Source organism: Arvicola amphibius, chromosome 10, assembly GCF_903992535.2.
Source record: "Arvicola amphibius chromosome 10, mArvAmp1.2, whole genome shotgun sequence".
Lineage (NCBI taxonomy): Eukaryota > Metazoa > Chordata > Mammalia > Rodentia > Cricetidae > Arvicola > Arvicola amphibius.
The window spans coordinates 111,280,780-111,302,489 of record NC_052056.1 but is presented as its reverse complement, the minus strand read 5'-3'; the positions used below and the strand labels follow the sequence as shown (position 1 = coordinate 111,302,489).

At 48.3% G+C, this 21,710-nt stretch overlaps 1 protein-coding gene across 2 annotated transcripts; it reads left to right on the top strand.

Moving 5' to 3' along the window:
- The first annotated feature begins 9,856 nt into the window (after positions 1 to 9,856).
- On the top strand, positions 9,857 to 21,292 carry Pex11g (peroxisomal biogenesis factor 11 gamma). 2 transcript variants are annotated; one of them, XM_038344615.2, is made up of 5 exons: positions 9,857 to 9,996; positions 13,003 to 13,191; positions 15,132 to 15,310; positions 19,078 to 19,140; positions 20,673 to 21,292. In XM_038344615.2, exons 1-5 carry the CDS (start codon positions 9,937 to 9,939, stop codon positions 20,905 to 20,907), a joined length of 726 nt encoding a protein of 241 aa, XP_038200543.1. In that variant the 5' UTR covers positions 9,857 to 9,936; the 3' UTR covers positions 20,908 to 21,292. The 2 variants fall into 2 exon arrangements, with proteins under 2 accessions (XP_038200543.1, XP_038200541.1); XM_038344613.2 differs by lacking the exon at positions 9,857 to 9,996 and adding an exon at positions 10,612 to 10,643.
- Positions 21,293 to 21,710: the final 418 nt, after the last annotated feature.

The window sequence follows — 21,710 nt, the reverse complement described above, 5'->3', positions numbered from 1 at the left end:
CAACCTATGGGTTGCCCCCCCCCCTTTTGGGGGTCAAATCACCCTTTCCCAGGGGGGTCACACAAGACCATCGGAAAACACACATATTTACATTACAATTCATAACAGCAAAATTACAGTTATGAAGTAGCAACATAAATTTTTTACAGTTGGGGGGGTCACCATGGGAGGTACTAAGGGTCACAGTGTTAGGGAGGTTGAGAACCTCTGGTGTAAATGCTAAAGTGAGCTGAACACAAGCGTGGGTGGCTTCGCTTGTCGACTGCAGATGTCGTGTGATTGGGCTCCTTCCACTTTCAGCTTCAGACGGTCATCCCACTGCTTGGCCAGCCGGAACTTGGTGCAGAGCTGCCTCCTTTGTCTTCCTTGATGCTCCTTGGAGACCTGGGCTGCCCATCAACATTCGCCCTCCCTGACTTCAGCCTGCTATGTGCTCACATTGAACTCTTTAAAAAAACTTACATTAGGTGCTTAATTCTATAGCACATGAAAATAAACATAAATAAAAAGAAAGAAACGGCATATATTGGGCTAGGGTTCTGATACGTTGGCAGAATGCTTGCCCAGCATGCATTGGGTTAGAACCTCAGCACTGCATAAACCAGGTGTGGTGGTACAGGCCTGTCACCCCAGCAATCTGAAGGCAGGGACTGGAGGTATAGAAAGTCAAGGTCATTCTTATCTGCATAGAGAATCCAAGGTTGGACTAGGCTACCTAAGGTCTCAAAAAGAAGGGACTGGACAGATGGCTCAACTGTTAAGAGCACTTGTTTCTCTTGCAGAGTAGTCGGGTTCGATTTCTAGCACTCACAAGCTGGCTCACAGCCATCTGTAACTCCAGTTCCAGAGGATCTGACACCTTCTGATCTCTGAGGGCATCAAACATACATGTGATGTACATACAATCATGCAGGCAAAACACCCATATACTTAAGAAAAGAAAAAGAAAACAAAACAAGATTTGAAGTTTGGATCAATCCATGAATTTGATACCTAGCATGCTTGTTATGTGGCTCATATAACCCCAGCATTGGGGTGGCAGAGACAGGGGGATTCCTGGGGCTCACTGGTATTTAACCTAGCTTAACCAATGAGCTCCCTGCCAGTGAGAGACGTTATCTCAAGGCAATTTTGAGAATGACACCTGAGGTTGTTCTCTAGAGCCTCCACACACACACACACACACACACACACACACACACACACACACACACAAAATCAGCTGCCTTTGTGCTCGTGATCCCAGAATTTGGAAAGTAGAGTCAGGAGAATGAGAAGTTCAGGCTCAACCTTGAGTGTGAGCTTGGGATCAGTCTGGGCTAATGAACGAATGAACGAATGAATGAATGAATGAATGAAATAAGGAGCCCTGCACTGCAATTCGCTGGTAGTGTTCGCCTAGCATGCATGAAGAACTGGTTCCACCCCCAGCATGGCATAAACCAATCATGATAACACACCTATAATCCCCAAGTTAGGAGGTGCAGAAGATCAGAAATTCAAGGTCACCCTTGACTGCAGAGCAAGTTGGAGGCCAGGCTAGGCTACGTGCAACCCATCTCAGGTTAGAGCTTCAGCTTAGGGGTTGAATGTGTGCTTAGCATATGTGAGATCCTTGGTTCAGTCCCTAACACTGAGGGGGTCAGGGACAAGAACACAGACCTACCTCACTGGGTTAATGAATCTTGAACTTAGCACACGTCTGGTCCCTCAGACTTCCTCTGGCCACTGGTCATGGCAGGGGCTGGTCTTCTGGTCCTTTCTAGAGGTTAACCCAAGGTGATTTAGCCCTGCTCATTGTGACATTGTGGCCCCAAGAGTTCCCCCAGATGACGTTGTCACAAAGGTACCCTGCTACCTCTAGGGACCGCCTGGAGGACCTGGACTTGAGTTCTGTCAGAGACCCATGCATGCAATTTGGGTTTTCAGAGCTTCAGTTTTGTGATCTGGGAAACAGGATGGATAGTAGTGATGACTTTAAAAGCAACAGTGTGCTGGGGCTATTATTTTTGCTATTATTTTTAAAGTTTTTCTGTTTGTCTCTATCTTGACCTTTGCACACAGGGACTAATGCCCTTCCGTCACTGGCTCCTTCTTACCATTCCAGGACTCACAGGTTGCCAAAGAACCTTTTTATAATTTAATTCCTTAAAAAAAAACTTTGTTGGTTTGTTTATTATTTATTTATTTATTTATTTGCTTGTTTGTTTGTTTATTTGTTTTGAGACAGGGTTTCTCTGTGTATCCCTGACTATCCTGGAATTCACTCTGTAGACCAGGCTAATCTTGAACTCAGAGATCCCCTTGCCTCTGCCTTTCCAGTGCTGAAATTAAAGGTGTGCACCACCGCTGCCCGGCTTTAACTGTTTAAAAATTACATTTTCTGAGGTTAGCTTTAAGTTTCCATCGACACAACCTAGAATCACTTGTGAAGAGTCTCAGCGAGGAGCTGTGGAGATCCAGTTGACCTGTGGACTTATCTGCACAGGTTTGTCTTAAGTATCGATGTGGAAAGACCCAGTCCACTGTAGGTGGCAACATTCCCTAGGCGGGGTCCTGGAATGTATAATGTAGTGTGGAGAAACTAATGAGCACATGGAGTGAGAAAGTGAGCACCCATGCATTTAATGCTCTTTGCTGTCAACTGCAGATGTGTTGGTAGTAACTCAGGTTCCATCCTTGCCTTCACAATGATGGATAGTGAGAAGAAATACCCCATTTCTCCCTTAAGTTGTTCTTTTTCAGAGAATTTAAACCACAGCAATATAAATAGAACTAGAGCACACTTATTTGTATATTTTGGGCATGCTCCATGATGGCCTGAGGATATCAGGGAACAACTTTTGGGAGTCATTTCTTTCCTTGGGTCCTGGGGATTAGGTCATCATGGGGGTCAGTAGGCTGGTGGCAAGTGCGTTCACCCACTGAACCATCTTTCTGGCCCCTGATTATTTTTAAGGTGGGTCTCATGTAGCCCAGGCTGTTCTCCAACTTGCAATATAGTCAAGGAGGACGGAGGTGCACCACCATATCCACACTATGTGGTGCTAGGGATGGGACCCAGGGCTCGATGCATGCTAACAAACACTCCACCAACTGAGCTACAGACCTGGTCCCTCCCTCAAGCTACTTTTTAAATGGATGTTTTCCTACTACCCAAAGGTTGCTTGGAAACACACTCTCGATTAAATGAATTCTGATTAATTCAACTGGTCACTCTGTGTGAGTGAGTGAGTGTGTGTGTGTGTGTGTGTGTGTGTGTGTGTGTGTGTGTGTTGGGTGTTTTAGAAAGTCTGCAGAGGATTTGTTTTGTATGAGCTTGGTGGAAGAGAAGGGATTGGCTGGGGCTGAGGCTCATCTGGGTTACGGAGGTGCAACACCAAATCGGCCTACTTTCTTTTCGTTCTTCCTTTTTTGTATTGCTGTGGATGGAACTCAAGTTCTCCCACACGGGTAGACAAGTGCTCTGCTAGTAAACTAGGCATGGTGGTAAATGCCTATAATCCCAGCATTGTACTCTCAGCACTCAGGAGGCATCACCACAAGTTTGAGGCCAGCCTGGTCTACATAGTGACACCTTGTCTTAAAACAACAAAAAAGTGATGGGTGGGGACAAGATGGATCAGCAGGTAAGATCACTTGCCACTGAGTCTGATGACCTGAGTTTGATCCTGGGGTCCCACATGGTAGAAGGAGAGAACTGAATCCTGAAAGTTGTCTGGTCTCCATAAATACATCATGGCATGCTTGCATACATTTCTTTTTTTTTTAAATATTTATTTATTATGTATACAATATTCTGTCTGCATGTATTCCTGCAGGCCAGAAGAGGGCACCAGACCTAATTACAGATGGTTGTGAGCCACCATGTGGTTGCCGGGAATTGAACTCAGGACCTTTGGAAGAGCAGGCAGTGCTCTTAACCTCTGAGCCATCTCTCCAGCCCCTGCTTGCATACATTTCTATCCACCAAACAAATGTTTAAAAAAATGAATTTCATTGTATGTAAATTATGCTTCAATAATGCCTGTAAGAAAGAATAACTCCCCCCCACAGAGAGAGAGAGAGAGAGAGAGAGAGAGAGAGAGAGAGAGAGAGAGAGAGAGAGAGAGAACATATTTAAAAAAAAAACACCAAACTGAAGGCCAGGCCTTGTGGTGCATGTCTTTAACCCCAGAATGCAGGAAGCAGAAGTAGGTGGCTCTCTGTGAGTCTGAGACAGCCTTGTCTATGTAGAGGGTTTCAGGCTAGCCAGAGCTACTTGCTGAGACCCTGTCTAAAAAGGTCAATGTTGAAGTTACAATGAATACCAAAGCAATTTGTAAGGCTTTTTTCTCAAAAACGCAGCTCCAGCCTATGTGGCTTTTGTCCCTTGGGTTGAGGCTAGTTCTACTCCCAGCCTCCAACCCACCCCAGGGCCAGGGCTTTGGTCCAGCAAGACAGCCAGCCAGACACAAGCATTTCCTCCTCATTCTCCTGCTTGCTGGAAATGCAGGCTTTGGAGGGCAGCTTTTAGGGCCCAGGGTGGGGGTAGGCGAGTAGGGTGTGATGCGGTTCATCAGCAGGGTGCTTGCCTAGCATGAATGAAGCTCTGTTTCTTGAGTCTCTGAATCGTTTTAAGGAAGAACCACAAAGAAATGAAGCAGGGCTGAAGCTGTGATGGGCAGAGGACGTTAGTTACTCTCATAAATGAGGAACAGAGGTGTGGGGTTGGAGAGATGGCTCAGGGATAAAGCTGCTTGCCACCAAGCCTGGTGACTGAGTTAGATCCCTGGAACTCCTGTGGTGGAAGGACAGAGCCACCTGAATGTTGTCAGACAGCCACCTGCACACCACAGCCCCTGCACGCCCACCCACCCACACACACACGATAAATAAACGCAAAAAGAACGGAGGGCTGGCGCCTCCCGTCTGTGCTCGGCTGTGCATGCTGCCCGTGTTTAGAGAGACGCGACAACAGAGTGGCCTTGTCTCGTGGGTATTCTGTGTTGGGAAAGAGGACATTGGCTGGGGACCAGTGGTGACTGCCAGACCGTGCCTGGCAACTCCAAGGCCAGCTAGGAAGGCCAGGGCAGCGTAAGTATTTTTCTCAAAGGTCAGTCAAGCTCGATTCTTCACCAGCTGATAGGTGCTGGGAGAGCATGGTCTACAAAGTTCAAAGCTGTGTCTCAGAGTGAAGAATGGCAGTGGCGGGTAGGGGGCGTGGTGTAACGGCTGGAGGGGCAGGGCGCGGTGGTGGTTTTGCAGAGAGCCTGGCAGCATGCAGGACATTCAGAGAAAAGCATCATGCAGACACAGGCCATTAGGGAGAACACATATTCAAGGAATCTTTCTAGACATATCTGTGCTTGCCTGGAATCTCAGCATTTGCGAAGTGGAGGCAGGAGGATAGCTGCAAGTGAGGCCACCCTGGAACATATAGTGAGTTTCAGGCCATCCAGAGCTACAGAGTGAGACCCTGTCTCAAATAAGTAAACAACCACAAAAAAAAAAATCCCAGAGTCAGTTGTGGTAGTACACACCGGTCATCCCTACTCTTAGGAAGAAGGGACAAGACACTGTAGCACTCAGGGTCATCCTCAGCTGCTAGCAAGTTCAGGACAGCCTGTCTCAGGGGCAGGGGAAGTGGCTCAGTTGATAGAGAGTTGGCTGTGCAAGTATAAGGACCCAAGTTCAATCCCCTGGGCTTGTAGCTAAAAAGCAGGGTGTGGTGGCATACTTCTAATTCCAGCACTGGGAAAACAGAGACAAAAGGATCCTTGGGACTCTATGTCCAGCTGGCTCCAGGCCAGCGAGAGACCTTATCTCAAAAATAAAGTGGAAGACATGGCTGTCTAGGCTCAAAATGTGTGTGCACACACGTGTATCCCCCTCATTGACGCTCAAATAAAGGTGCAAGGAATATTCAGAAGGTGTGATCAGTAAGGTCCCATGATGACATTTAGGCAGAAGCCCAAGAATCTTGTATGCAATGTGAGCATAGGCTGTACAGAATGAGACCCGCTTCAAACATGAACGTGAAGGTGAATGCAGAAGCCATGTAAGGATCTGGAGGGAGAGCATTCCAGGCAGAGAAGGAACAACTGTGCAAAGGCCCCGGGGCAGAGAGATGCTTCATTTGAAGGCACGGGAGGAAAAAGATGTGGTTAGGAGCAGGGGAGGGAAGGGAAGAGAGTAACAGAGGTTGAAATGGATAGGAGATGTCTTTCAAAAAATGAGTCAGTTATCCAGGTAGGGAAATGCAACATGGAGACCACTTCCCATCTACCAGGCTGACTATCAGAATAAAAAGGATGTTGCAAAGACACTGGCAGGGGCTCCAGTCCTGCTGCATTGTGAGTGGGGACATAAGAGAGCACAGCTACCCTGGAAAACAGGCAATCCCTCAGAAACCTGGAGCCAGGGAGATGGCTCAGCGTGGAGAGGAGCGGAGGAAGGCCTGAGTTGAGACCCAGCTGACTCCCGAAAGTTGTCCTCTGCCTGTCACTCACGTGTGTGCACGCCCACATGTACATTAATAAACAAAATATAAATCAGGTCTTTGAAAGTTAAACACAAGTCTTGGAGTGTAGCTCAATGATAGGGTGTTGCCTACCAAGTGCAAGGTTCTAGGTTCTACCCCCAGCAACACACACAGATACACACTCACACACACACCCATCACCACCAACAACCACCACCCCACCCGCCAAAAATGAGAAAGAGAGAAGAAATAAACACACGAGTCAGGAATTCCACCTCTGGTATTGAAACCAGGGACCTGAACAAGTGCATATCTGTTCGTGTTCTCATAACATCTTTATACATAAGAGTTAAAAGGTAGACGGAGCCCAAAAGTCCAACAACGGGTGACTAGATAAACACATTGTGGTATGTCTATCAACTGGAATATTATTCACTTCCAGAAAAATAGATGGAGTTCTGATACATGTTATCATGTTGACAAACCTAAAAAAAAAAAAAAAAAAAAAAAAAAAGCTAAGATCGGTAAAAGAGACATATACAGATGGCATTATATTGTCTTTCTATTACGGTAACAAGATGCAACCAACTAAATAGAGGGAAAGCGTTGTCTTAGGTTATGATCGTAGAGGCTTCACTGATTTGGGCTTGTGGAAATCAGCACACCATGGCCAGAGTCTCCATGAGTTCCAGGAAGCAGAGGCCTACAGAAACAGGCCTGGATGCCCATCGCTCTTTCCAGGGCACAATTCCCAATGACCTAACCTCCTTTCACCTTCTGAAGCAGAGGCTCGCAAACTGACGCGGGTGTCACCCGCACAAGGGTCGCCCATCAGACAGCTACACTACAATTCATTAACAGTAGAAAAATAACAGCGGCGAAATGGCAACAAAAAATGTTTTATGGTCGGGGACCACCACGCGAGGAACTGTATTAAAGGGGTCGCAGCGTTAGGAAGGTTGGGAATCATCGTTATAGAAAAACAAACAAGGGCTGAAGAGATGGCCCAGGAGTTAAGAACATACGCCTCCTACAGAGGACCAGAGTTCAGTGATCAGGCAGCTCACAACTATGGGTAACTCTAGCTCCAGGGGATGCAACGCTCCCTGCTGTCCTCTGAGGGCACGCATGGTCTTGTGCGTGCTTGTGTCAACAGTAACAACTGTTGGGGAGGGGAGACTTTCTGGGTAGCTAGGCTGCCTATCAGTTGAGCAGGAAGCTCCAGGCATGCAGCTTTCATGATCATCCTCCAGGCTGGGGTGACTTCTCTGCAATGCCTTTGAGGAACCCATGCTCCTGTGAGAACCCTCAATAAACTCAACTTCACCATGCTATACGTGAGTAAAATTGTTCCTTTGCCCCATCCTGTGTCTTCTGTCTTCCAACTGAGCTACATCCCCCAACCTCCTACTCAATAAGCTTCACTAACAAGCCTTTATGTATTCTTTATCCACCTACCCATAGCTCGCCACCCTGAGAGACTCTCCTTTGTCACTTTAAGAATACTATTCTTGGGGTTGGAGAGATGGCTCAGTGGTTGGCTGCTCTTCCAGAACACCCATATGGCAGTTCACACCTGTCGGTAACTCCAGTTCCAGGAGATCTGATGCCAATGCACATAAAGTTAAATAAAAAAAATTTTTTTTTAAAAAAGAATACTATTCTAAGCTGGGCAGTGATGGTGCACGCTTTTAATCCCAGCACTTGGGAGGCAGAGGCAGGTGGATTTCTGTGAGTTCAAGGACAGCCTGGTCTACAAGAGCTAGTTTTCAGGACAGGCTCCAAAGCTACAGAGAAACCCTGTCTCGAAAAACCAAAAATAAATATATAAATAAAATAAATAAAATAAAAAATAAGAATAAATAAATAAATAAAAATACTGTTCTTGCCAGGGCTGTGGTGGGGGGTGCCTTTAATCCCAGCACTTGGGAGGCAGAGGCAGTTGAATCTCAGTGAGTTCCAGGCCAGCCTGGTCTAAAAAGTGAGTTCCAGGACAGCCAGAACTGTTACACAGAGAAACTCTGCATTGGAGTGGGGGGTACTGTTCTGGGGGCTGTGAATGTGGCTTAGTCAATAGGTGGGACCTGTGTTTGGTAAGCATAAAACCCTGATTACATCCCCAGTACTGCACAAACAGGACTTGGTGGCACATACCCGTCATCCCAAAGCTTTGGAGATGGAGGCAGGAAGATCAGGAATCCAAAGTCAGTTTTGGCCACAAATTCAGTTGGAGGCCAGCCTGGATTGCATAAGATCCTGTTTAGTAAGAAACACTCAAAATACCTGTCATCCCTGCCCCACCCCTTTCCTCCCCCAAAAGCCCAGTTTGTTGAACTGAATCCTCTGCTGCCATCTCCAAGTGGATATGGATCAAACACCTTTAAGCTACCAAACTTTATCCTTCTTGGAAGAGAGAACTTTGTACATTTTGTTGTTGTTTACACACACACACATACACACACACACACACACACACACACCCCACATGCCAAAGTCTAACTGTGGAGGCCAGAGGACAGCTTGCTGGGAGCCAGTTTTTCCCTTCCATCGAGTTAGCTCCACAGAGCTCACATCATCGAGCTTGGCCCGCAAGCGTCTCTACCCATTAGGCCACCCTGCTGGTCCTATGTAGGCCTTTTCTTTCTGTGTTTTGTTAGGTTTTTTTTTTTTTTTTTTTTTTTTTTTTTTTTTTTTTTTTTTTTTTTTTTTTTTTTGAGACAGGGTCTACATACCCCTGGCTGTCTTGGAGCTCCTTATGTAGATCTGGCTGGCCTAGACCTTACTAAGATCCTCTGCTTCCTGATGCACTAAAGGCAGCGTCACCATGCCTGGCTGGTATGTTTTTTCTAAACATACCTTGTAGCCCGCTAACGTCTAGAAGGCCTGGCAGCCTTGTGCCACATGCCTGTCATTCCAACACTTGGGAAACTGAGTCAGGAATTTAAGGCCAGCCTGAGTATGTGGTGAGTTTGAATTTGAGGATAGTCTGAGCGACAATGAGGTTCTAAAAAAAAGAAAAATCAAGAACCGAATAACCAAACAATCTGATCACTCCTCAAAGAAAATGAAAATTAAGATGCCTTGTTGTGAGAGTACACTGGTCACACATGCTCACTATAGACAAGCTGATAAAGCAGCCCACTTTTAAGGAGAAACCCCTTTTGTGTGGGTCTGACACATGCTTTTGCTTGGATTTTCTTTTCTAATGCGGACAATTTTGAAACACTTTGCTTGTGGGAGTTGCCTAAGAAGCCGTGGAGCGGATTGCAACAGGCTTGGAAGATCATTCTGGGTGTCCACGGGCAGGGAGTGCACACGTAGCAGTAATACATTTGCACCCAGGGTTCAGGTTAGCACGCCTACACCGCGCCGGTACTGGGACAAAGGGCCGCAGCTGCGCCTGCGCCAGCCTGCAACCCTTTCCGGAAGGAGTTTTGCCCCCGCCCAGGGTGACATCACAACATCGAGTTGCCATGGCGCTGCTGAACAGTCTGGCTTCCTCGCTGGAGTCCCACAGGGGCCGGGACCGCCTGGTGAGAGGAGGTTGGGTCCGCCCTGCGCCGGAGTGATCTGGAGTTTGGTCAGAACTCAGAGATGGGGTAACTGAGGCCAGAGAGGGGTTTCTAAAGGGACCGGTATCGGTACAAGACACCACACAACCAAGTTCTCAGCACAAAAAATTGCCCCAGGAGGACAAAGGGCAGGCAATAAGAGACAAAGACAGGGCAGAGGACAAGGGAGAAGGGGAAGGGAACAGAGAAAGTTACTTGTCCTGGGGGGACAAAGGACTGGATAGAGAGGAGACTGGACGTGACCCATTGGCAAATGGCAGTTTATAAGGGTAAAGGGGGAAACCCCTTTAATTTTGATTGAGCATGTTAATTAGGGTAGCCAAAGAGGGCTTTAGATTGCTAGATTGCTGGACTTCAGTACTTTGGCAGCAGGACCTTGCTAGTCAGCCTCAGGAGAAGTGGCCAAATAAGGGTCTAGACTTTGGGGGTTAGCTTTAGGAAGATAGTCTAGTGTTGTTTTTTTTTAATATTTATTTATTTATTATGTATACAATATTCTGTCTGTGTGTATGCCTGCAGGCCAGAAGAGGGCACCAGACCCCTTTACAGATGGTTGTGAGTCACCATGTGGTTGCTGGGAATTGAACTTAGGACCTTTAGAAGAGCAGGTAATGCTCTTAACCTCTGAGCCATCTCTCCAGCCCCTAATCTAGTGGTTTTTAGCAAGGCAGAGGTTTCCCAGCTAGTGCCTTGCCCTCAGGTTCGTGTCCCTCTGGATCCCCAATTGATCACAAACACTGTCATCTAGTGTTGGACATTTGGGGTCAAACCTGCCAGCCCAGCCCTGCAGAATCAAATAATGACCAAGATCTCACCAGGCCACCAGTGTTCTTGGATTATTCTGAACAACCTCAAACAGGGGTTAGCACGTTACATTGTCCTGTAGCCGATCATTTAGGTGATGACAGAATCCCCTCCAGTTGGGCACTTGAATTATTTCAGCCAAATATGGCCAGACTTCCAGAACCTAGCCTTGACGACCCGGAATTAAGTCCACTGTATCTGGTCATTTAGCTAGAGCCATACCAAATCAGATCCCTCCCTGCATTTGGACATTTAGTACCTGCCAGCCGCAATATATGTCTGAGTTTCAAAGACACTGTTTCAAAGCTGGTGCTGCATCTACAATATTTTGCTAACAGTAAAATTCGCTCCACTTGAGCATTGATCCACTTGGCTTTCTGAGGTTAGACGTAGCTTTCCTGACCGGTTCCTTATAGGCAGACATTACTGGTGGCTCCACATTTAAGTTCAACCCATTTTCTCCTAAGTTGGACATCCACATTACAGTGTTCACCATTACAGTCAGGCCGAAAAGGAGTTAAAATCAAAACAACAAGAACAAGGCCTCACTGGAACTCACTGTGTGAACCAGGCTGGCGTCTTACATGAGTTCCTCCCACCTCAGCCTCCCAAGTTGCTGGGATTACAGGTGTTTCACCACACACAGTTTGAGACCAGCAATTTCTGACAAGCAAATGAGATAATAGAGCTGGGTCTGTAGCCTGGTGCTTTCGTGGCGTAGATGAAGCCTTGAGGTCCATCCTCAGCACCACAAGCCTGTGGACACAAGCCTGTGATCTCAGCACTTACAGCGGGAAGATTAAGAGTTCAAGGCCAGTTTGGGCTGCAAGACACCCTGTCTCAAAAACAAAAGAAACAAAGATATAAGGGTGGTGAGCCTGCTGAATTTCATTTACCTAAGCCTTTCATTGAATGCCTGCCTTCTCTCTAAAGTTTTTGAAGCAAATTACTATTTTGTCTATTAGACTGCTCTTTCTGTCCAGCTAAGGGCTTTGACTAGGCCAGGAAGGGCAAACAGAAGTTCCCTTTCAGCCTCGTGACCCTGCCTATGGGCAAAGGAGAACCCAGGAGACAGAAATAGTTTTGTTTTCTTTGTTCCTGTCATTTCGGTCATTGGTGACACAAGCTAGCACTCCTGTGGAACTCTCCTCGGCAACTTTTCTTTTCTCCCCTCCCCTTCCCTCCACACTTCTCTTTGTTGAAACAGGGTCTTGTTATGTAGCTCAGGCTGGCCTCTAATTTATCAAGTAGCTCAGGCTGGCCTTGAACTTTTTGGTCTTCCTGCCTCAGTTCCCCTGGCACTGGGATGAGAGATGTGCTGCATGGCACCTTTTGGATTTTGATGTCAAGCTCTCATCTAAAAGAACCTCTTCAGAGCCTGGGATGTTGGTAGAGTGCTTGTCTAGCATGCAGGAGGCCTTGGGTTCTGTCCCCAGCACTGTGACTTCCAAATATGTTGCACACCTCTCATTCCAGCACTTGGGAGGTAGAAGCCAGGATGATTAGGAACTCTAATCATGACCACAGTGTCTGGTTAGCCTGGGCTACGTGAGACCTTGTCTTAAATTGACAACTACAATAAAGGTACATCAGAGAGGAAGGGAGGGAGGGAGAGGGAGAGCGAGAGGGAGAGGGAGGAAGCGAGGGAGGGAGAGAAGGAGGGAGGGAGGGAGGGACGGAGGGAGGGAGGGAGGGAGAGAGAGAGAGAGAGAGAGAGAGAGAGAGAGAGAGAGAGAGAGAGAGAGAGAGAGAAAGTTTTTAGGTTTTTAACCCGGTAAAGTGCTTCATGCCTGTTATTACAGCACTGGGGATGCTGAGGCAGGGGGATGACAGTGACTTGCTAGGCTATGGTGTGAGTGAGGTGAGAATGAGACCCAGCCTCAGCAACTAAAAGAAATAAAAGATACAAACAAAACCTTTCAGTTTGGATTGGAAGTTTGTTGACTCTTAGAACTTTGCTTTTTTTGAGATAGGGTCTCACTCAATAGCCTACGCTGGCCTTAAACTTGGGGGTGATTCCCCTGCCTCAGTTAGCCACTATACCTGCCAACTCTAAGATTCCTTTCCAGGGTCCATCCTAAAGGGCCCATGACTGGGTATGTGGTGGGGATTGCAGCTCAATCCACAATGTGGACTGTGGTAATTGCTTCTGGTCTCCCACAGATCCGGACACTGGGGTATTGTTGCCAGCTCGTCGGTGGGGTCCTAGTGGAACAGTGTCCCAGCAGGTCTGAACTGGGAAGGCGCTTGCTGGTGGTGTCAGCTCAGCTCAGCCATTGCAGGACTGTCTTGCGACTCTTTGATGACCCGGCCATGTTTGTCTACACTAAGCAATATGGCCTGGGGACAGAGGTAACAGGGTTAAATGGGGCTGTAGGGAGGGGGACTAGACCTTCCCGAAAAGTCAGGAGCAAAGGCCTCCATGGATGTTTTAAGGACTTGTTCCAAAGCACTTCTTATTGGGTGATTTTATTTATTTGTTTATTTTTTTTGTAGCAGTATTGGCCACTGAGCCAGGGCCTTGTACGTACGTGTACGTAGCACTTTACTGCTAAGCCACAAACACTGCCCCTCAGTGGGGGATTCTAGGCAGAGGCGCTGCTGCTGAGCCACACCCCCCAACCTCAGCAGGTAAAACTGCTGGCAATACAAACTTGATCACCTGAGCTTAGGTTCCTGGAACATACGGTGGACAGAGAAAACCCACTTCTGAAAGTTGTTCTTTGACCTCTTCATGCATGCCCACACTCACATCTTGCACAAACAGACACACACACACACACACACACACACACACACACACACACACTCACACTCTTTTTAAAAGTTCCTGAGCCAGGGGTGGGGGCCACCATTAGTAATCCTAGCACTTGCAAGGCAGAGGCAAGTAGATCTGAGGTTTAAGATGGGCTAGGGAGATGGTTGGTCTGTGAAATGTTGTACAATCCTGAGAATCTAAGTATGATTCCCAAAACCCCTGTAAGGTAAGTTGGGTGTGGTGGCTCAAGCTTGTAATTCCAGAGTTCGGGAAGCAGAGACAGGAGGATCTTTGGCACTCACTGGCCAGTCAGCCTAGCCTGTTTAGTGAGCTGAGAGACACAGTCTCGAAGAACAGTGCAGGCGATGGAGATGGCTCAGCAGGTTAAAGTGCTTGTGAGGGCCCGAGTTCAAATCTCTGGAACCCACATAAATCTGGGTGAGGTAATGTGCCAGTCCGTGATGTTACCATTTCTACAGGGAGGTGGGAGGTGGAGACTAGAGTCTCCCTAGTAGTGTGAAGGACAGCTAGCTTGGTGAGCAGCCGGGGGAAAGAGCCTCTGCCTCAGTCAAAATAGAAGGCACGAAATGATGTTGAGGTGGTCTTTCAGCTGCCACACAAGGGCTGTGGCAAGTGTGCACCCATACTCACATACGAGAATGTACACACACACACACCAAGAATTAAAAAACAAAAACAAAAAACGGGTTGGAATGGACTGGTAGTTAAAAACAGAGTTTGATGCTCAGCCCCACATTAGAGCTCACAACTGTCCAGACATCTCTAGAGAATCCCATACTCTCTTCTGGCCTCCAAAGGCACTTATACTCCTGTGCATCACACACACACCACACCACACCACACCACACCACACCACACCACACCACACAGAGTTCAAGATTGTCCTCAGCTACATAATGAGTTTGAGACCACCTGGGATATATGATACCCTGTCTTTAAAACAGAATTCCTGGTGTCAGACAGATGGCTCAGTGGTTAATGCTTGCTGCTTAATCACAAGGATCAGAGTGGGGTTCCCATCATCCATGTATGGTGCTCATCAATGCCTCTACCTCCAGCTTCGAAGGATCCTATGCTGTCTGGCCTCGGAGGGTACTGCATACACATGGGTGTTTATACATGCTTATACACGTATACGCACATGCACACACACACAAACACACCCCATATAAATAAATAAAAATGAAATAACAGCAAAGTAAACCTTTGGTGTTTATCCCAGTCCTTCTGAGGCAATGCTCAGGGCTGGTGTAGGACTTGGGGGTTTTGACAGCTCTCCAGGGAATTCCATAGCCTGAAGCCTGAGTTGAGACCCAGTGAGCTGTGCAATGAGCATGAGCAGAGGAAGCTAGGCCCCTAGCTCTCCTCTTACACAGCTGTTGGGCTGTCCTGCCCAGACACCAGGGCACAGACTGTGGTCATGGGGAAGTCTTGTAGCCCAGAATGGCCCCATCCTATTTCAGACAGTGGAGAGTTGTGACTTGCAGGCCTATCCCACCACTTGGTTTCACAGGAGGAGGACATCTTCGTCCGATGGTTGTCTGTCCTGAGTAACATGGCTGACCAGCTGTACTATCCATGTGAGCATGTCGCCTGGGCTGCCGATGCCAAGGTCCTCCAGGTGGACTCTGCTGGGTGGTGGACACTGAGCACAGCCCTCTGGATTCTCTCTCTGCTCCTTGGAGCTATAAGGTACGTGGCATCGGCCAGAGGGAACACCTGAGTTACCTCAGCAGAGCTGTAGGGGTTCCAGCCCTTTTATATTTTGTTAGGAGGTTCAAAGGAGGCGGCGAGTATTCACATATTGGGGTTTCCTTAATCTTTTCTTTTTCTGTTTTTTTTTTTTTTTTTTTTTTTGAGACAGGGTTCTCTGTGTATCTTTGGCTATCCTGCAACTAGCTCTGTAGACCATGTGCTGGCCTTGAACTCACAGAGGTCAGCCGGAGTGCTGGGATTAAAAGCGTGTGTCACTACCGCCCGGCTTTTTTTTTAAATTTTTATGTGTATGGATCTTTGGCCTGCACATATTTCTGCGCACCCTGTGTGTGCAGCGACCACAGAAGTTAGAAAAGGATGGCCGAGCTTCTGGAATTGTAGTTACAGGCAGTTGTGAGCTGCTGTGTGGGTACTGGGAACCAAACCCAGGTCCTTTGCTAGAGCAGCCAGCGTCTTAGTTGCTGAGCGGAGTCTTCAGCCCCTCCCCTTGCTGTTTGACCCTGTAACTTCTGTAACAGTCGGACATAAATGTGCGGTTTAAAACAACACAGCTGTGTTACTCCCGTGATGGAGGTCAGATTCCTGAGACCAATTTCCTGGGTAAAGTCCAGGTGGGGCAAGACTGCTCCCTTCCTGGAGGCTCCCCCGCCTTTCCACCTCTGCCCTTTTCCAGGGTCTAGAGGGTCCGCAACCCTTTGCTAGTGGCCCCTTTCTTCTTCAAAGCTAGCACCGCGGAGTCTTAGAGTCCTTCCCTCTGATTCCGATCCCTGCCCCCTGCCCCTTCTCTTTCTCTTAAAAGATGTATTTATTTTCAAAAGCTTTTAAAGAGATTTTGTTTTTTAATTATGTGCATGGTTTCCATACATATTAGCATAGTGCCTGTGCCAGAGAGAGTGTTGGGGTCTCTGGGGCTGGAGTTACCTGCAGCTGTGAGCTGTCCAACACCAGTGCTGGAAACTGAATCCACCCTTTGCAAGAGCAGTATAAGAGCTTGCTCCTGACTACCGAGTCCCTTCCCAGTCCCATAGAAAATGAGTTTATTAATTATTTGTGTTTGTATGTGAATGTGGCAGGTGTGTGCCTGTGCAGAGGCCAGATAGGGACATAGAATGTCTTCTGTTACTCTTTTTGTTGGCCTGAACCCAGAGCTTGTGTTTTGGCTTGTTTGGCAGCCAACAAGCTTCAGTGGCCCTCCTGCCTCTCAGCACTGGGGTTACTGGAGTGTGCAGGACCATGCCCAGCTTGCCGTGCGGGTGTTGGGATCCGAACTAAAGTCCTAGCAGTTGTAAGCAAGCCATCTCCCTTGCTCTTCCTTGACTTTAATTTCTATTTATTTACTTGTTTTTAATTTCTCCTTGCTTTTCTTGTATTGCCTGTATGTGTGTGAGGGCATGTGTGAGCGTGTGGAGACCAGAGTCAACTTCAGATATCATTACTTAGTCATTCCCCCTTTATTTTAATTTTTTAATTAAAAATTTCTTTTAATTATTTGTGTGTGGGGAGGGGCTTGTGTAGTGCACATGTGGAGTTCAGAGGACAGCTTACAGGTTCTTTCCTGGGTCCTGGGGATTGAGCTCAGATCCTTAGGTTTGGTGGCAAGCACCTCTTCCCTGCTGAGCCATCTTACTGGCCCTCCACCTTTTTATTATTTTATTTTATTTTATTTTATTTTATTTTATTTCTACTCTTACTGGCCTGGGCCTTACTAACTCAACTAAGTTGGTTGCCCAGTGAGCACCAGGTACCCTCAGCACTGATTTTTCCCCCCCAAGGGTTATATCTCTAGCTCTCTTTTTTTCCTTTTTAACATTTATTTACTTCTTACTTGTGTGTGTGTGTGCGCATGTGCTGTGGTGCATGTATGGAGGTCAGAGGACAATTTGGGTGGTCATTTCCTTTCACCGTGTGGATGCTGGGATCCAATTTAGGGTACCAGACTTGGCTGCAAAGGCTTTTATCTGCTGAGTCATCTTGCCAGCTCCTCCTTTTACTTTTTTTTAAAATATTTATTTATTTATTTATTATGTATACAATATTCTGTCTACATGTATGCCTGCAGGCCAGAAGAGGGCACCAGACCTTATTACAGATGGTTGTGAGCCACCATGTGGTTGCTGGGAATTGAACTCAGGACCTTTGGAAGAGCAGGCAATGCTCTTAACCGCTGAGCCATCTCTCCAGCCCCTTTTACTTTTTTTTGTTGTTGTTTTCTGAGACAGGGTTTCTCTGTGTAGCCCTGGCTGTCCTGGAACTTGCTCTGTAGACCAGGCTGACCTTGAACTCACAGAGATACCTGCCTCTGCCTCCCAAGCGCTGGGATTAAAGGCTTGTGCCACCACCTACCTTCATTTTACTTTTTATTTTAAGGCGGAACGTCTTTAAGTATTAAGGCAGGTCTTGAATTTGGGTCTTCCTGCTTCAATCCCCCAAGAAGCTCAGATGAGAGGCCTGTGCTACCAGAATGATTGGCCCTGGAAACTCCTTCCCAGCCTTTGGATGTGTGCTCCCCTGACATGCCTGCACAACATCCTGATGTCCTTTCATGACTATGGTGTCTTGTTGACCTCCGCTGACCTCTGAGGTCCCATCAAACTTGCTGTCTCTGTTCCCATGCATACTGTAGGCTCCTAGCACTGGGTGGGTCCACAGCATGCCGGACTCTAGGGGGATCTGTGTGGTTCAGTTGGTGAAATGCTTGCTAGCATGCACAGACCCTGCTTTCCCTCCTCAACATTGCATAAACTAGATGCGGTGGCACCTGTTTTTCATCCCAGAATTCAGGTGATGGAGGCAAGAGGATCAGGGTTCAAGGTCATGCGTATATACAGCAAGTCCAAGGCCACTTGGGTTACATGAGAACCTGTTCTAATTTCATTCTGTTGCTGCGACAAAAACGCTCTGACTGAGAGCAACTCGGGGAGGAGAGGGTTGATGTGGCTTACACTTCCAGGTCCAGCCCATCACTGAGGGAAGTCAGAGCAGGAACTTAAGGCAGAGAACCATGGAGGAACACTGCTTGCTGACTCATAGGTGCCATGACCTGCACAGTTTGGATCTGGATCCCTGACCAGGGAGGTCAAGGGAATGAAGAAGGGACAGTGACCCTAAAGAAGTGACAGCGACTTGGGTACATGTACAGAAAAGCTGGGGCTTTGGTCTATATAGTGAGTTTCAGGGAAGCCAGGGTTATGTAGCGAGAGCCTGCCTCAAAAACAAAACCATCCCACCCCAACCAGCATCCCCATGACCACCACCTCACTCTTTGGAGAGCTTTGCCACTCACATGGGGCTAAGGCACTGGGGTCCTTGATATGGCCTCGCAGGAGTCTACACTACATATTTACTCAGGACTCCTCTCACTCAGGGCTTCCTCTGCTCCCTAGTTAATGACATGACCCTACTGCCAGATATGCCCACAGGTTAATCTGATCCTCGGTCCAGGCTTTCAGGTGACTCTAGGCTGACTCAGTTTGACAATTAAAGCTAACCAGGACAGAACCCCAGCCTTTACCCCTAAAAGTGACAAGTCTCTCTTCCAAGGCACAGCTGGTTTGCAGCTCTGTGCAGGAGGCGGCAAGCAGGACCACTGCTGGCCAGATATGGAGGGCGGCTGGTCTCAGAGTTCCCTAGGCTAAAGGCAGTAGAGGATCTTGAGGCCTTAGCTGCCGTGAAGAGATGACCCCTTCCTCTCCCAGCTTGCCATGCTGCTGTGGCAGGACATCCCATGGTCTCCTGTGTTGCAGGTCTCTGTGGACGGCACTGAAGTTAAGACAGAAGCTGCGGAGCCCCACAGGCACCTTCACCAGGTACCGCGTCCTACCGCGTCCTACCGCGTTCTACCCTAATCTCTCCTGCAAGGGGAACAGAGAGGCCACCTCTCTGAGCCATTCCCCTGCTGACCTTTGCAGGGCTAATGTAGGAACCTTTTCCTAGAAAGCTGTACGTAGATGTCTGCCATGCTTCATGGGACATCAGTGACAAACTAAAGTATGTTTTAGTCAAATTCCAGCTTGTGGAACCAAACAGAGCAGGAGTGTGGATGGCTCCCAGATAGCTGTACCATTGGAAAGTCTCACCCTAGCATGGATGACAGCTTCCTCACAGCTGCACAGCACCTCCATGCAATCAGAGCAGAACTGCATACTGCAGGGCTGGGCAGTCAGGAGGGAAGTGACTAGAATGTCAGATGAGGGGCCAGTGACCACCCTGCATCTCCATACACAGAAGTCAGCCTCCCTCCCCTCCTCTCTTCTCCATACACAGAAGTCAGCCTCCCTCCCCTCCCCTCCATACACAGAAGTCAGCCTCCCTCCCCTCCCCTCCTCTCTATACACAGAAGTCAGCCTCCCTCCCCTCCTCTCTTCTCCATACACAGAAGTCAGCCTCCCTCCCCTCCCCTCCTCTCTATACACAGAAGTCAGCCTCCCTCCCCTCCCCTCCTCTCTATACACAGAAGTCAGCCTCCCTCCCCTCCTCTCTTCTCCATACACAGAAGTCAGCCTCCCTCCCCTCCCCTCCTCTCTATACACAGAAGTCAGCTTCCCTCCCCTCCTCTCTTCTCCATACACAGAAGTCAGCCTCCCTCCCCTCCTCTCTATACACAGAAGTCAGCCTCCCTCCCCTCCTCTCTTCTCCATACACAGAAGTCAGCAATCAGCAGTCCTGATTGCTGTTAGGTTCTGGGCATAGATCACTACAGAAAGGGTGTGTGTGTGTGCTTGTGTGTGCTTGTGTGTGTGTGTGTGTGTGTGTTTCAGGGGATAGATCTCTACAAAAGGGTATGTGTAAGCCAGGTGGTGGTGGCACATGCCTTTAATCCCAGCATTTGGGAGGCAGTCAGGAGGATCTCAGTAAGTTTGAAGTCAACCTTATATACAAGAGAATTCCAGGACACCCAGAGCTATGTGTGTGTGTGTGTGTGTGTGTGTGTTCAGGGAATAGAACACTACATTACAAAAAAGGGTGTGCGTGCATGTGGTGTTGATGTGTGTGGTTCTGGGGATAGATCACAAACAACAAAAGGATGTATGTGTGTGTGTGTGTGTGTGGTTAAAGAACATTGCTTTAGCCTCTGGGTAGGAAGTAGTGCCTTTTCCAGGTAGGGGAACAGGCTTGCTAGAATGAGGACTACAGGCTGAGCCTTCATGGCTGCATCCCACAGCAGGGTGGGTGGGTGATGTGAAGTTGAGGGCAATGGTCACAGGCCCTACACTCCATGCCCAGGGATCCTGGAAAGCAGGTGTGGAATTGAGGCTGTGGGTCACTCTGTGCTTGCTCCTTTCTGGGGGATATGGGAAGGGCGAGCAATGAGTGACTCCCTTCCCCTTCTCTCCCACAGCGAGCTGCCCAGGAGCAAGCGGAGGGCCATGGAGGCAAAGATGTGGTCAGAGGTTTTAACTCTACTCAGCAACCTGGCTGACCTGGCCAACGCTGTGCACTGGCTGCCCCCAGGTCTCTTGTGGGCTGGCCGCTTCCCTCCTTGGCTGGTGGGCCTCATGGGTACCATCTCCTCCCTCCTCAGCATGTATCAGGCTGCCAGGGCTAGCAGCACAGCCGAGGCAGACAGCTCTTGATGAGGCCCTGGAGTGGCAGGTGGAGGACACTGTGGGGCTCAACAGAGGGCTCAGATTCCCAGAGTGGGAACCACTGGCCAGGGGTGCATCCATAATCGTGTTCCCCAGTAACTGTCCCTGTGTGGGAAGGAAAAGGGCTGATAGATCTTAGGTCCCAGCAGGGCTTCATGGGAAATCTGCTCCTTTGGGGAGTGGGGGGGCCACATGAGGAGGACCCCAGGACTCTCAGAATCAAAGCCAGGCTTGCAAAGTCCCAGGAGTACCAGGAGTACCCCACTTGCTGGCTTACCTGAGGGTGAGTGGGAGACATGCCATGCCTTGGGTTGGGCACTGGGGAAGCTGGAATACTGGAATGCCTATTAAATATCTTGGTATGGTGCCAGTCTGTACGTGAGGTGATTAGAGCAGTCACATGGTATGGTTTGGTTATACAGGTACATGGAGCCATGGAGCATTAAGTGGGAAACGGCTCATCTCTATTCCACCCTTCGGGGCTCCCTCAGCCTACTGGACTCTCAGCCTCTCAGTATCTGACTACCTCTGCCCTCTGAGCCCAGGCCTGGGCGAATGTTCTCCACTTCCTGAAGTCCTGGGAGGAAAACTGTAGGTTGCTGCTTCCAGGAAGGCCACACCTAAATGAGAACAGTCATGCCAGTATCAAGGGCCATGGAGGCTCTATTTAAGCTGGGGCCAGGCCATGCTTGCTAGCCTCTGAAGATGTGGATTTGTGTTCTATATCAAAGAGGCTATAGTAGGTGGGTTGTTTTTTTTTAAATCAGTTTAAGTTTTTATTACATTTTAGT

Excerpts from the sequence above, each read along its gene's own strand:
- Pex11g (XM_038344615.2), top strand. The coding sequence starts at position 9,937 with ATGGCGCTGCTGAACAGTCTGGCTTCCTCGCTGGAGTCCCACAGGGGC. Across the intron at positions 9,997-13,002 it reads ACAGGGGCCGGGACCGCCTG|ATCCGGACACTGGGGTATTG; the intron begins GTGAGAGGAGGT and ends GGTCTCCCACAG. Across the intron at positions 13,192-15,131 it reads AATATGGCCTGGGGACAGAG|GAGGAGGACATCTTCGTCCG; the intron begins GTAACAGGGTTA and ends TTGGTTTCACAG.